Below are 15,836 nucleotides of genomic sequence, written 5' to 3' on the forward strand. Positions count from 1 at the left end.
AAGCAACTATAGAGAAAGATTAATTAAAAAAATGCTGATGGAATAACATCTCTCCCTTTACTTAGATATATATATATACGCTACTGCTTTTATACTTCCTCTCCCTCTGTGATTTTTAGTACCACTGGGTTTGCAGGGTGAGTAGAGCAGACTATGAATGGAACATGTCGATGGACAGATCCTACAGGAAGCTTCCAGACATAGACTCACAGAAAATCAGCCGAAAGAATCCTTACTTTGTGTCTTCTGTTGAACTCTCATAGACTGAAAATACATAGTGTGTCTATCCAGTGAGCATGGATACCACTCTTATATACTAGTATTGTGCTTGTGGGAGGCAGGAGGCACAGAGAAAATATATACTAATATTCATAACTGTGTTACCTGTTACCTCTACTGTTACTGTCTGGCCAGGAAAGAATAAACATAGCTTAGCTATATTTTCCCTCATTCTTCATGGGCTGTACTGGGATTTATTTGGATTGAGGTTTTGCGGTGGTTATGTTTATGGCCTCTTTATAAGTGGAGCAGCTGAGTGAGCAGACATATTCTATATATATTTACCATGAGTTTTTTCATCTTCTTTTTAGATTCTATACCAGGTTATATTTTTTCTAGGGTTCACAGAAAGAATTTGTATCTCCAGATTTTTACCAACAATCTAATTACTAGGATTGCTGGGCCTGATCTCCCTAAAAGTTTCCATAGAAATGCTCACATTTACCCTGACTTTTTATCTGTTTAAGCAAATACTTCAAACAAAATACTTATATTTTATGAGAAGTTACCCTCTTAATTTCCTATAAAGTTATTAATTCCTCTGCTGTATATATTTTCTTGCTTTTTCTTGTTTTGAACTTTTTAGATAGTTGGTATTGCTCCAAATTGCCATCTAGTAATGGCAATAATAGGATCAGAAAGATCTGCATCTGCTTCGCAAAAAACAACAACAACAAAAAAATCTCTACTGCTCTGTTGTGAATCACATCTGTTGCCACCCAGGGAATGATGCCTTCAGGACTTTTTCCTTAGAAATTAATTTCCTCTTTGCCTGCTTTACTCTGTGTTTAATGATACAATTGTAGGGGGGAAAAAAAAAAAGCTCTTGGCCTCATTAAAGAACACACTAAATTTTTCTCTAGCAGTTCTATACTAACTTTTTTTGTCAGGCTATTTTCCTTGTGTGGTACCTCCATTTCAGAGCAAAGTTCAAGAATGTATAATAGTATTAGATTATATGTTGACTAGCATAATTTCTGGGAGCTTTTCTAAAATAAGCGTTTTTAAAATTTAATAACTCTTTATATTAGCAATGTCCTGAAAGAAATTTAAAAAATATTATTAAAAAAAGAAGGCTCTTTCACTGTTCTGTAGTACTTACCACCTTGAGCAGACTACAGAGCTTAGTTTTCAGTTGTTTTTCTTGTTCAAAAAGTGGGCTACATTAGAAAATCTGCCTCTAGATATTTGAAGGGTTTGCATTTTGGGACATAAAGTAGAAGTTGTGTTGTTTTGTCAAGGGATATTAGTTTTCAACTAAAACATTTAAATTTTAAGACAGAGCGGCTGCTGGAGTTATAACATAATTGATTGACACTATATAATATCTGAACAAGTTGTTGGGGATGTTTCTGTCCTATTTTGACCTTTCATTCATTAGAAGAATTTAGAAGTAAATTCTTAATTTGCACACATGATGAAACTTAATTTCCTTGCAGATGGCTGAAAAAGTTGTATTTTGTTAGGGGGTTTTTTGCAGAAATTTCTGGAAGTACTTTCATAACTGCAATTGCCCCTGTTTGTCTAATAACACATCAGATTATTATAGCTCTTCTTGAAAGTCTTACCTAGTTTTGAGAAGCATGAGCAAACAGTAGTTGTTGTTTATTTGTTTTTAATTATTTGTGGTTTGGATTACAGTTTTGTGTAGCAGGTAGATGTGGATTTTGCAGCCTCTTTTCCGATGTCATACATGTTTCCTATTACCATAGCTGATAAAAAGGATTGTATAAATGATGTATAGGATGCAAGTATTGAGTCTGGATTTCTGGAATGTTTATTTCCATGTCTTCACAAGTTGATTATTTTCCTTGCCTGTTTTTCCTCAGTCTCCTTCTCTGATTGTTGCAAGATAGGAAAAGTCATACCTTTCTGTGCAGAAGCTTTTCTTCTCTGCTTGCTGAGAAAGAGTGGGTGGAACACAGAAATTTTCCACCTATCTACCTTTCCATCACCAAGCATGATATAGAGTTGGAGTGATTTAATGGTGTCAGAAGAAATAATCTTTCCATATAATAATCATAGGGCTAATTTTGTTTCCTGTTCAGTTTTCCCAAGCAGCAATTACAGAAATAGTGGGAAGCGGATTTGACAGTTGCCTGCTGTCTCACCTTTTGAGTAGCATTTAGTTTCACAACTCCTAGGGAGTGTTTATTTTATTCAAAGACTTGGCAAAGCTAAGGGCAGTGAGAAGATACTAGCATGCCTGGAAAGTAAGGAAGTTGATGCAGATTTGCTTGGAATGAATATTTTTGCAAAGTGGGTGGGTTTTGGTTTCGCTTTCTTTTAGAAATGGAGATTTTAGTATATCGTGTTTATTGGTAGAAACTTTCATGTTTTTCATATGCAAACTGGAGATTGAATTTTTCTAGTCTCAAAGTAAAAAAAATTAATCAAATTTAACAAAAGGTCTCAATAGAAGTAATTTCTCATGGTTTTGTATGATTACTGTAAAAAAAATAATCTTTTACTCCCATATATAAAAGTAACCAAAAATTTCTGATTTGCTAATTTTAGAGATCTGGTAAAGAGGGAATTTGGAATGATCATCTAGTACTGGTAAAACAGGAAGACATAGTTTGATAGTCCAGTGTGGTGGTACAAAGATGAAGTGTCACTGTACGAATATCGCCAGAGAGTAGGAGTAGGAATCACCTCAAGTGTAACTGGGAAAGACATGAGGCTTTAACAGCCCCAATGAGTCTTTGAAGATCACTGATAGTTCTGGCCCTAATAAGTGCATAAACTGGATGCTACTGGCCAGACGGTTTTGTTTTGCAAATAATAATAATAATAGCATATGTCATGTTTTTAGTCTTCTTTCCTCCTGTAGCTTAGCATGTATTTTGGTGTACTGGGACAAAGATACAAAATAAAAATTGTCTAGATAAATAAAATTAGTATGAAATATTTTATTCTGCAGTATTTATTTACAGATTATGATATCCTCCATTTAAAAAATATTATAGAAGCTTCAAGGATGTCAGTTCTGCTACCATGTTATGTTTATTTTTTTTTTATCATCAGATTTATGTATTTTAATGACCCAAAACTGTGTGGTTAAATATAAGAATAGCTTTATACTATATTAATTTGGTTTTGCCTGAATAGTCATGGGAAAAAAAGTTTTAGGAAAGGCCATTTTTAAAGTAATCTTTGGTGAGCTGACCATGGGAAGCTAGGCAGTAGTGACCTCTTTTTTGCCTCATATGCCCCATCATGGAAGGCAGAAGTCCCCACCCCTCAATTAGAGGTTTTTCAAACCAGAGGATGTGACTAGTTGGCAGAGGTGGATGCAAAGTGTCAGTCTGACTTGACACCCTGTAGTTTCTTACAAATGTGAAATGAGAACGGAAAACGCTGATTTTGTTCCTTCTGCCTTATTCCAGTTGGAGGCTGAATCTGTCAAATGTCAAAGTAATGTTAGGTCTTAATGACTGACTCTAGATAACAGTGAATGTGCCCATTTGCCTGAATGTCTGCCTTCATACATGAAGTGTGGGGGATATCTGTATGAATTTTGGTGTTTCATGGTTTTGTTTTCTTTTTGTTTAGATTTTCCGATACATGGTGCAAACTCTTGCGTTAGCTTTTGAGAGTCAGTTTCATCCACATATTGCAAATTCTATCTGTTGTATAAAAAGAAAAGTTTATGTCTCCTTTCAAGTTTACCAGTTTAGTTATTGGAAAAATAAGCTTGCAGGTGGAACCAGTGATTTCTTCCAGTATGACTAACACTGATCTTTCTCCACATACATGCCTTTCATTCAATTGATGCTAACTCATTATTCATTCCTTCTTTCCAGAGGAAAGATTTGGGGGTGGGGGGGTGGCCTTCTCGCAGTATTTTTCATTGCTTTGTGATATACTCCTCCTTTATTACAGGAACACTTACCCAGAATGAGATGATATTTAAGCGCCTCCACCTAGGTACTGTGTCCTATGGAACAGACACAATGGATGAAATACAGAGTCATATTATAAGCTCTTATTCACAGGTATCTCATTTCATAAATTATTTACCTTTAATATGAAGGGCTTTTTTTTAACATCATTGAAGCGTTACCTAGCAATTTGGGATGCTATGAAAGTTGTCATGTGTAGGTGTATCAACAAATATGATGGCAGGGAAAAATGTGAGACAGTACGTAGTTCTTTCCTGATTCTGAAGTTCCTCATAGTACCCACTTAAAAGAATTTACTTTTCTGTTCTCCACTAGCAGAAATCTGTGTTAGCCTGTCTGTGCAGTCCTTCTCCTGCCAAATCATCTAGGAGTAAGCTATTTATTAGGGAGACTACAAATTACAAGGAAGTGTGCAGAACAACATGAACAGTAATTATATCTTTGAAGAATATATCAAGAATAGACATCGAAAAGCCACATTAATTGGTATAACCAAATAGTAAAACAGTAGTTGTCAAAATAAAATTTATACAGGCATATTTAAAAATTATTTTAGAAAAGAATCATTTCAAACAGCGTAAAACTGGAACAGGATGGAGGGAAAGTGTGAGAAAATGGAAAACTCCATATTGCTCGAGAGCAAAGTGTTTCTGTAATATGTAAGTGCTTGGTCTGGAAAGTGTACAAGAGAATTGTGGCTCCTCTTCTGTCTATGGGTCAGCTGTGGGACAAAGGAGGAAGGTGGAATTATGCTTGCTGGTTCTACTCTGAGGTTAAGATGGACTTTATACTTTAGTTTTTATTTTTATTATTTGAAACAAAAAAGAAGAAAATTGACAGAAGGAAACAAATGAAAGGTTAACTAATATTTCCGTGTTCTTTACAGTGTGATGCTAGAAATTTATATAAAAGTTCTTTTCTATACTACACAGACATGACTGGCTGACCCAGTTAAGTTTGTGGACTGACTTTGTTTTCTGTGTCCTCATTTTCTCTTATAAAAGGATTGTAGGATCAACAATTGATTTGAATACTTAGACGTGCTGTGTTTTGAACTATGGCTCCCTTCTCATTTGCTTAAAATAAAAATAATAAAGTAATTTGACTCCGCACTTGACCCAGTCAATATTATGTAGCTTTTGGGAAGAGAGGCAGGAGGGAAAGCAGTGAAACGCAATACATGCTATAAGTTTTTAGTTTGCAACTTAAAATTCTTAATTATTTCCTATCTGAACAATTCAACAAATCCCTTCTTGAATTCTTTTCCTTCTTTCAGCTTAATTCTTAGTAGGTATTACCATGAATAGTGAGTGAGATACAATAATATGCCTTGGAAACAAGATATAGAGTTCTTTGACCTACTGATCAGCAGCCCAAATTTGGTTCGGAATAGGTTACTGAAAGTAACTGCTACTGACTGTGTTTATAAAAATCACCCAAACATACTTTTATTATAATGTGTCCTTTGAGTATTTACAATAACAACTGTAACAATAAATAATAATAGTTGGCAGTCTTGAGCTGGCTCACCTAGGTCTGATTGAGTTTGACAACTAAGCACCAGTGTTCTAGAGGAGGCATATTCACTAATACTGCTTTCATATTTTGCAGCTAAATACGCTCTTTGAAAAGAATTGCACAATTCCTGGAATTCTTACTACTTAAAGCTTTTACTAGTTTACTGTAAAATTTAACAAGTGGTACCCATGGTTACAGGTTTTTAGTAACTGTAACATACTTAAAATAAGTAAGAAATGTGAGGGAAGCCTTTTTTCTCAATTATGGGGAAAAGCTTTCCCAAATATAGGTTTGCTTTTAGTAGATGATGAAAAGAGCTTTCTTCAAACTTCCTTTTTTTCGGCTTTATAAACACTACTTGAGGTTTAAATAATGCTTTAATTATGCATGTGTTAGTAGCAACTCTTTAAAACAGAAGAATGATGGAGTCTTGCTAACAAACTAAGCAACTACTAAACAATTGTTTCAATCTGAAGAGTATGGTGAGGTTTATGATAATAGAAGCTGCCAGTTAGCTAGGCAGTGGTTCTTGTGTGACATTGATTTTATCCCTTGTTTGTGTTCTGTTTTATTATTACAGTGGACCTACTAGACTATTGTCATCTTAATGTAACACACAAATCTATTATAACCTGATTATATTTCCCCACTGGAAGCATTTTGTGATAGAGGGCATAATCTTTAATGGAATTTGTGTGAAATTAAATTATACAAGCATCAATAAACATAACATAATTCAGAAGGAGTAAATCAGCTTAATTTATTTGTGACTGTAATGGCATCAGCGTTAGCAGAATGCAAATGCAGAGGTTTAAAGCAGTAGCTGAAAAGCAGTGCCAGATGAGCAGAAAGTTAAACCCTTTATTAGACAACACTGTAATTTGATGGGCAGAATGTTCACGGTTCAGCAGATAGCAGTCAGGAGGAAAAAAGCATGGATTCTGAAAACATTTTCTGAGTTACCCTGGAGCTTTTGGTAGTACAGAAGAGCTTTTGGTAGTACTGCTGATATATTTAATCTACTGCCTTCTAAAAGAGAAAAAAGACCCAACCAGCAAAAAACCAATAAAACCAACACCCCTCCCAACTTATTTTCAACTAATTATAAGCATTTCAGAGGAAGATCAGTTCTGTCGTGTCGTGTGCTCAAGTATTTCTGAAGGATAACATAAAATAGTGCTAGTTTAGTGGTTATGCAATAGTAATGTGATCTTCAAAGATGTGTCAAACTTGTATTTTGCATGATTATTTTATTAGATTATTGCAGTCATATAAGGAGAAACACATTTCAACCTGCAGCAAAAGCATAAAGCTGCATTAGTTACAAATAATACAGAAATTGTGTAAGTTGCAAATTAAGTCAGAAATATTTGTATTTTAATTACTCCTAATATTTATACTTTAAAATGATCCTGCTTTTGTTCTTCTGTTCTCATCTCTTCTTCTGATCTTTTCTGAGCACCACAAATGTGGTGATCTTTTAAAATACAGAGATTTAGGTGAAAATTTAAAAGAAAATATTTTCTCTTCAGTTTGATGGCACAGGTGAAGAAGAAAAACAAAACACCACCCTTGCAATTTTGTCTTGGTGTTTCTGAACTTATCCAGTTAGTTGCTGGTTTAAATACTATTTTTTTTTAAGAAAAGCCCAATTCATAGAATGTGAAGGACATTAAAGGACTATTGTGACAGATCACTGAAAAATGTAAAATCTGAAGTAAGGTAGGTGCAGTTTCTGCAGAATCCAGTCAGCCTCTTCAGCCCTTTTACTGTATACTTGTTTTCATTGCACATTTTTCAGTTGTCTTCAGGCTCTGTTACTGAATTGCAAGGTGAAGAGCCCGCAGTTATGTATCATTTCTTAAGAAAAGTAAGTGAGGGTTTTTATGAACTGCAAACTGAATGAGTTAACAGTAGGTTATCATTTACCAACTTTTGTAAAGGGAACAGTCATATATGTATATATGTGTGTGTTAGTATTCATGTTTTGCTTCCATTATTGAACTTTGGTTTACTATTCATTGTGTTGGGTCTTAAAGGTCCACTCTCAAAACAGTGGAAACAGTACGAGCTCAACACCATCTAGGAAACCTCAGTCATCTGCACCCAAAGTGCGAAAGAGCGTCAGCAGTCGGATCCATGAAGCAGTGAAGGCCATTGCACTCTGCCACAATGTGACCCCCGTGTACGAGTCACGGGCTGGTGTGTCTGGAGAAACAGAATACGCAGAGGTGGATCAGGACTTCAGCGATGAAAATCGAACTTACCAGGCTTCCAGCCCTGATGAGGTTAGTGTGCAAGGGTGAAAATATTAGTAGCTCATAAAGAACAAAGTAGGCTAAGTTAAAAAGAGAAGAACTGTGAAGGAAGAGTGTTTTAGGCAGGGGTTTCTTTAAAATTAGTAGTAATCTGGTTTTATTTTTTCTAGTGCTGTAGGAAAGATCTGGTGTTTCTTTGCTGCATAAAAGTGTTTTCAGTTATTTGACTAAAAGATCTGTGAAGTCAGTGCTTTGGGATCAATAGTGCGTTGAGGATTGCAATTTAAGTGATTAGGTGTATTCTCAAAACATTAATCTATGTATGAATCATAGCATACTATTAAAGGGAATATGAAACTGCTCTGAGTGATGGACAACCAGGTACATTAGCTAGAGATGCTACCAGTTACTGAAATATATAGACTCTTAACAGGAAAAAAAAAACCCTACCTCAAACATGCCTGTAGAAAAGCTTTTGAGCTTCAGACCCTAGGTAACTTCATAATCTTCAGGGTTCAGTCAAAATTGCATCAAGTGTAGCACAAATTTAAAAGCCCATTTCAATAAAAACATGCATTTGACTTCCATTGAAATCCAAATTTTAAACAAATCCCACTGCATTCATTGGATTTGAGTTATTTTTCTGAATAATCCTGTCTTGTGCCCTAAATTGATTGCCTAAAATTCAATCTAAAAAGATACTAGAAGAGAGAGGCAAAGCTTGTGTTTCAAGATACTGCAAAGTAAGTTCACTTTATAAAAACACGTGGATGGTTGATACAGAGAAATAGTATTTCAAGGTTGGTTTGCATCTGAAAGTGAGCAGGTTGAGGGGCATCTTTGTTTTAAAGAATCTCTAGCATTGTCTGAAGCTTGGATGTGCTGTTAGTGTTGTAACCACAGTAGCTTAGTCATAAGTAGAAGAGCGTTGTTGTACTATGTGAAGAAGGGAGTTTGTATCTAAAAGCCTGAATATTTTTCTAGCTGTGTAAGTTTATCTAATAGAAGACAATGTTTCTTCCACAAACTTCATCTTGCCACAGCATAGTGTGTTATTCATGGTACACATTTGGCTTTCATGTCTAATGTGTCACCATATGTAATGCTAAACAAAACTTCAGCAGTTCAAACTACAAGCTGTAATTGCTAAAAGTGTAATGAGTCTATAACAAGTATTTTTTAGGAATGCAAGAAATAAAATTAAATTTGGCTTCATGTAGTACAGAACTAGCAGGCATTACATGCATTTCAAATGCTGTAAACACAGTTCATAGTGTCAAAGGATTATAGAATGTGAAGAAATGGCTGGTTCTCAGTGATTAAAAAATGGCAGTCAATGTTTTTAAAAATAAACTCTGAGCAGGACTTGAGATGCTTCTCTTTGGCTAAAATCAATAATCCATAATACTATATGTGGTGTTATACAGTGTGGGCTGATCTGCATTATGAACTGAGAATGCTGAAAGGGCATTTGTTTATGCCAGAAGTATACTGTAAATATAGTTTGTTAGTGTAGTTGTATAATGTTTGACTTGTATTATGCACACATGTACACATTTTCATCTGCACATAGATTTATATTCGCTGAATACATCAGTTTAATGAGCCTGTGAGGTACTTTTGAATGTAATGAATGACTGCATGAGCAAGTATATGCCTATGAAGATACGATGGCAACTTTTAAATTAGGTAAACATTCTGCTTTAATAGCCAGAGGTATTACTAAGTCAGATGAAGAGACATGCGGTTGAGAGAGACTATTTTGAGTTTTTTCTCCTACTTGCTCTTCTCTCCCTGTGGGCTTTTATATATTCATTCAATTGTTTGAAACCTGAAAATGCTACCATGAAGAGCAATTGTCCTCCCATATTTGCTAAAGGAAGCAGGTGTAAGACTCAAGAATTATGCAAGTGGTACCCTGGGAAGACAGTAGGGAATTTGACCTTGGTAAGAGGAAAGTTGATAAAGTGCTAATACAGCAGATCTGGGACTCAGGGTGGAAAGGGAAGTGGAAAAAGAAATTGACAACAAAGAAACTGTTAGCGCTTCGAGGGAGAGAGTGCGCAGATATCGTTTTAATAGTGATTTTTTTATCATTTCAACTCATACATTAAAACTATATGACAGTGAAATGAAAAACTTACGTTCTGAAACACAGCATTAAATTTCCTTTTTGTTTCTCACAGATAATGCTTGAAACACTAGTAAAATTATCATATTGAGCAAATATGCTTTAATATAATGAGAAATGGATGTTAAATGGAGTCTTATAAAATGATGAAGCAACAAAAACCATGTAAACAGCATAAAAATTGCAGCATGACAGCAAAAAGCCTAAGAGTTGAAAGACTAGCAGGTCTTTATCATAATTTTTTAAAGACTTCTATTGATGCAATGTTTGCAAATCACTGGAGCCTAAGGAAAATAATGTAAATGGTTCATTATTTAGCTTATTGAACTTTTCTGCAGTTAGGTTGACGGATGATGCCAATGTTTCCCAATCACCGGAGTACCATTTTAAAAGCATTTTTTATTGAATAAAGTGCTTTGAATATTGCACCCTGGAGCTTTATTTAGGGAAATGGTTCAATTGATGTTTTCTGTTTAACCTCAGCACTGACCTATCACAACATATTTGGTTAATAAGCAACATTATCATTTAATAGACTTAACCAGTTTTATGCATTGTACTTTCTCAACGTTACAACTCTGTTCTCTTAGATGTTGTTTATGGATCTGGTTTGATTGCAGTCTTTTGAAACAAGATGTTATTTGCACAGTTATCTGTTGCATTATATAATACTGCATGATCTCACCATAGGATATAAAGAGCTAAGAACAGTATGTAAGTATAAACTATTCTCCCGTGTAGAAAGGTATACAAAGCAGTTTAGTAATATGCTGACATACTATATGCTTAATGAATTGACTTGAGGAACTCATTTGAAATTCCTCACATCTGTGTGTATATGTGTGCATCTATATACAGATAAAATATAACCATAACAAAGTATGCACATTTGGAAGTAGGTACGTTCATCATAAAAGATGTATTTATCTATTGTTAGAGTAACCTGAGATAAGTAACTGATTTTGTATTCATAATGCAAACCCTACTTATGCCAGGCTCTTTGTTTCTTATGATAAGTGATCAATATTTCATTTTCTCTGAAAGAGTGGAAAGTTTCATTTGTCTGTCACTTGTCCTCCCTCTACAGCTGAAGCATAGCAAACAATAAACATTCACTGAGAACTCACTGAAAAAAAAAAAAAAGAAGAAAGCTCCTACTTGGCCATCATAGGTGTGGGGTCGCCTCATCTATAGAAAGCCAGCTACCTTAATGTAATGAACAATCATAAAAGGATATAAGCTAAGTAGGCTTAGCTTATAGTAGAGTTCAAAGGTCAGAGACCCAAGCAATTCAGGGCATGCTATGAACAGGAGCCTTTAAAGACCTTTGCTCCCCTTGGTCAGAAAAGGTTGATCAGTCATGATTTTTAATGACTGCTTACTCTCATAAACCAACCATTTATTGGTTATGCTTTGTCCTGCACTGTTATATTCTCAAGCATTTTTAATTCCAGGATCTTGAATATTTAAATACTACCTTAAAGTGTGGTCAGTTATTTAATTCCAACGTTTCTGTCCAGAGACAACAGAGTTGCTAAAATTAATTACAATGATACAAAACCAATCATTTAAAAACAGACAGGGAAATTATATGCCCTTAGTGAAGCAGCTTTTGTGTTTACAAAAGTGAAGCTGTAATGTATGAGACATGTTGTATTGTTTAATTCATTTTATTGTGTGTGCTTATTGAAGCAAGACTAATTGTGTTGTTTTGTCAATGTATTGTGAAAAGCAAATCACTCAGTAGCATAAAACCATCACTTGCATGACCTTCGAGACCCACAAAGAATAACTACTCCATAGCTTGTCTTGAATATTGATTGGCAGTTTTTTCACATGATCAAGCTGTATTTTTAAGTTAATAATTTTATTTTAATTATGAAGTTTCTTGATGAAAAGTGATGGGCTGGAAATTTTAGTTATCAAATCATTGTTTATAAATATAAACAAACCAGCTGATTGGAGACATATATGAGTTGTTGCTGAACAATCCAGACAGAAACTGTTGGGAACACTCAGGCAATGGAAAAGGAAATCTTACTGCTTCTTTCCTGTTTCCAAAGCAATAGCTTTAACTTCAAAATGCCACATTTATAATCTCTGTATACCTTATACAACAGTCTGATTTTGAAAGCAGATCCTATTTGCTGAAGTGAAGATGCTTTTAAATACTCTGAAAGAAGTACATGTTGGTTATGTGAGAATTTTTCTAAGCAGCAACACTAGCTTACAAAATTTCCATCCCTAATCCTTCTTTCTTACCCTACAAATTGCTCCCTCATATATGTCAAAACCTTTGAAGATTTTATTTGTATGGGGTTTTTTTTCAGTTTAAGGGGTCGGGTTCATAGCATGGCTTCAGTAAAGCTGTGAGCACAACTGTGGTGGAACTCCTGAACTGCTATATGAGGTGGAGAAGAGCTGCCAACACCAACCATGAGGCAGTGGATCTTTTTCTTAAACTGATGTTAGCTCAAAAGAGACTATTGTACATTGAAAGTGACAATTAGTTGGTCATAAGCTGTTTTGAGCAATACTTTGCAGATATTGAGCAGTTCAGTATTTCTGCTAGGGAGCAGCAATGGCAGTCTGACCCATAAGGAGAGGAAAGCAGGAGCTGGGCATAATAGCCAGGCTGCTAGAGGCAGTGGCCTTAGTGATGAGATGTAGAGCCCCACAATATCCAAGTACGGTGAAAGGCACACATCCCGTGATGGAAACTGCACCATCAAAAGTATGTATTATTGTACAAGTTAACCCTAACGCAGTACATAAGCTGTTTGGTTTGATTTGGTTCCATAAATAAATATTTCTAAACAATTGTGATGATTGTCCCCAAAACATGGACATGCTGCCATGTTGTGTAACAACTTCTTTTGAAGTTTCAGCTCTTCATGCCCCTCTTCAGAGGCACTCATTCCTCAAGAAGCTGAGCTAGAAACACCCTCCTGCTTAAAGAAGCTACTTCCACCTCCTGAACTGGTACTGCGCTGGGTGATGTTTTGGGTTGCACAGTTACTGCTTGATTTGGGAGTTTCCTTATGAAATCTCTGAATTTGACTTTGAATGGAAATCTGTGCCCTGGTAGTCGAAGTGCTTGATACTGGGAGCTGTGAACTATAGAAGCTCAGAGGGTCAGGTGGCCTCTAGTGGGGAGACACTGCTGACAGAGGCAACCAGAGTTTGAGTGGGCATGTGGTAAATAGAAGCATCTGAAAGATTTGGGGTAAGAAACACTAAATGATGTGTTTCTCAGTAGCTCGATTCAGATCTGTTGCATTTCTGTTTCACAATGCAAGTGTTTGCTCCCTTCATTCCGAATTTGGAGGTTGCTTCTTTGACTTTGTCATGTGAGAGGTTGATATCTGTCTTTACCCTTTGAATTGCTACTGAGAAGGAAATCAACTAGCAAGTTAACAACCACAGTCGTTCACCTTGACCCCACTTAAATTACCAGCCCTGGGAACACTACAGAGAGGCTTCAGGTGCACACCTGTGTCTCAATATGGGAGGACCATAAGTCTCTCAGGCAGCCAGTTTCCATAGGAGAGAAGCTTTGTGATAAACCAGACAAGATCCATAAAATATTAAAATCAGCCTCCAACCTGGATTCAGGAAACTTGACACGTTTCATCTGTGTGTTTGTTTGCAAATTAATGGTTATCAGCAAATAAATATTATCATTAGAATGGATTTTCTTTTAAAACAAAATGTTAGCATCACCAGTGAAGACTTTTGTGCTTGTCCAACCGTTAATTGCTTTATTTGACTTCATCCAGTATGCCAAACTCTGTAGAAGCCACATCTGCTGCATTTTCCTGGCATTCTAGGAGTTCCTGATTTAGGCACACTAGAAATTGCAAGGCCATTTTAATGTAAGGTTTCAGAAGCATGTTGAAGAGTAGAGAGTATACTCATAGACAGGAAACCTTAAGAAGAGAGACTTGCCTAGGAATTCTTTTTCTGAACTCTGTGTAGTCAGTCTTTCAGTATATATTTATTTGTTAAGATTTATAATGTAGATTTTCATGCCATTTGTAAATATTTATTTTTTTTTAATTTCTACATTCTAAAAGCTTCAGATATTTAATGGTAAGGTCTAGCTGTGTTGTTCTGGATGCTGCTCTGATTCATTCTGATGACGAGAGTCAAACTTGTTGTCTTGCTCTGAAGTTTGTTCAGTGTCCTTTTAGGCATCTATTTGACTCTTGAGCCTTAATGAGTCTTTTTGCTATGGTATTTGCACAGATAAATTTAAAAGAAAAAATAAATATGCAGTTGTGTGTAGGCCAGGTATGAGAATCCAAAATGACTGTGCTGAAAAATACTAATTCAAATAGTAGGTGAAGCCAAGTATAAATGAAATAATAAACAGATGTGAGTCACCAAATATTGAACACTTAAGTCCTCACTGCAAAGGGACACAAATAAGATGATAGGGTATTAGTAGAAAGATGCAATTTACAGGTCAGAATGTAATAGTAACCTTTCACTGTGAAAATTGAAAATTAACCTTGGAAGTATTGGATCATTTACAGTTTATATGGTACTTCTATTGAAGAAGAAGAATCTGTAAAAAGGCTCCTGTGATTTTTGAGATTTTAAAAATGGTGTTTTTCAAAGTGTATTCTATTCTCTTCTGTAACCACGTCTCACTGTAGTTTCATTTGGTGACGCCTACACAGATGGCACTACTAGGGTTTCTTAGGGGGTTTTTTCCAATTTTAAATTTTCATAGAAGCTACAGTGATTTACTTGCTTTGTGTGAAATTCTTAGTGAGCATTAGTCATCATGTCTGTTGAACTGACTTTACTACTTGCACATCTTTTATCAGACTGCTCAATTTTTTTTTTGTCTTACTTGAGATTAATAGCAGAGGCAGGTTCCAGAAAAATTACATGAATTTCATTATGCTTACCTTTCTAGTAATTTAAAAATCTGGTCTCCAATAATCATTAGCATTTGGAAAAATAAAATTAGATTGAGAAGAATTTTTCTTATCAGAAGCTTCCCATTTAGATATGGAATATGACTTGTATATAAACTATCAGTGCCTAAAGTATTAACTTTTTGAAGGAATAAATCACACAGTGGTGGTGATAGATATTTAAAGCATAACGTAAAAAAATGCAGAAGCTGTATGTGATGCACTTCAAAGCAGCAAAATTGTAGGGAAAAAAAGGTAAATCTTTACTGCATGCATTTAAGATGCCATGTAGTGGTAGCTAATAGTGATTACTGTATAATGCAACATTTCTGAGTTTATGGAAGGGACTTTCACATGTCTGTTTGTGGGATGCAGTATTGTAAGCCTGGTTTCCATCTGATTTGGTGTGGTAAGAGCTCATACTGTTGTTGAAACAAAGTAATGAAATGATGCAAGTGAGCAAAGTAAGCTAAAAATAAGGTCCTTTGCTTATTTATTTCTTACATATTACATTGTCTCAACTTGCATGTAATTATAGATATAATAAAATATTTTATAATGGAAATACTCCCAAAATCTTTTACTTACATAGTGGTGGTGTTTGTACAGAAATTGTATTCTGGTTTTGCATAATTTCTACTGGATGTCATTGGTGTATTGTTGAATGTATGTGGGGTTTTTATTAGAACTGTTCTTTCTGAGTAATATATTCTAAATACCTAATTTTCAGTAATAAGTTCAAATAAGCTTTTATATTCTTTGTAAGAAATTCTGTAAGCTTTCTCAAGGAAAATAACTCATTTGATGTATTAAGATT

The 15,836-nt window shown here is 35.1% G+C and overlaps 1 protein-coding gene across 3 annotated transcripts in view; it reads left to right on the forward strand.

The window, feature by feature from the left end:
- The window catches only part of ATP9B (ATPase phospholipid transporting 9B (putative)), a 156,559-nt gene that overhangs the window by 119,880 nt on the left and 20,843 nt on the right, over positions 1 to 15,836 (forward strand). For all 3 annotated transcript variants that reach the window (XM_064666174.1, XM_064666193.1, XM_064666184.1), the window contains exons 14-15: positions 4,165 to 4,277; positions 7,742 to 7,990. In XM_064666174.1, the coding sequence (XP_064522244.1) occupies positions 4,165 to 4,277; positions 7,742 to 7,990 (362 nt within the window). The remainder of the gene's footprint in view (positions 1 to 4,164; positions 4,278 to 7,741; positions 7,991 to 15,836) is intronic.

This window comes from Pseudopipra pipra, chromosome 1, assembly GCF_036250125.1.
Source record: "Pseudopipra pipra isolate bDixPip1 chromosome 1, bDixPip1.hap1, whole genome shotgun sequence".
Taxonomy (NCBI): Eukaryota; Metazoa; Chordata; class Aves; order Passeriformes; family Pipridae; genus Pseudopipra; species Pseudopipra pipra.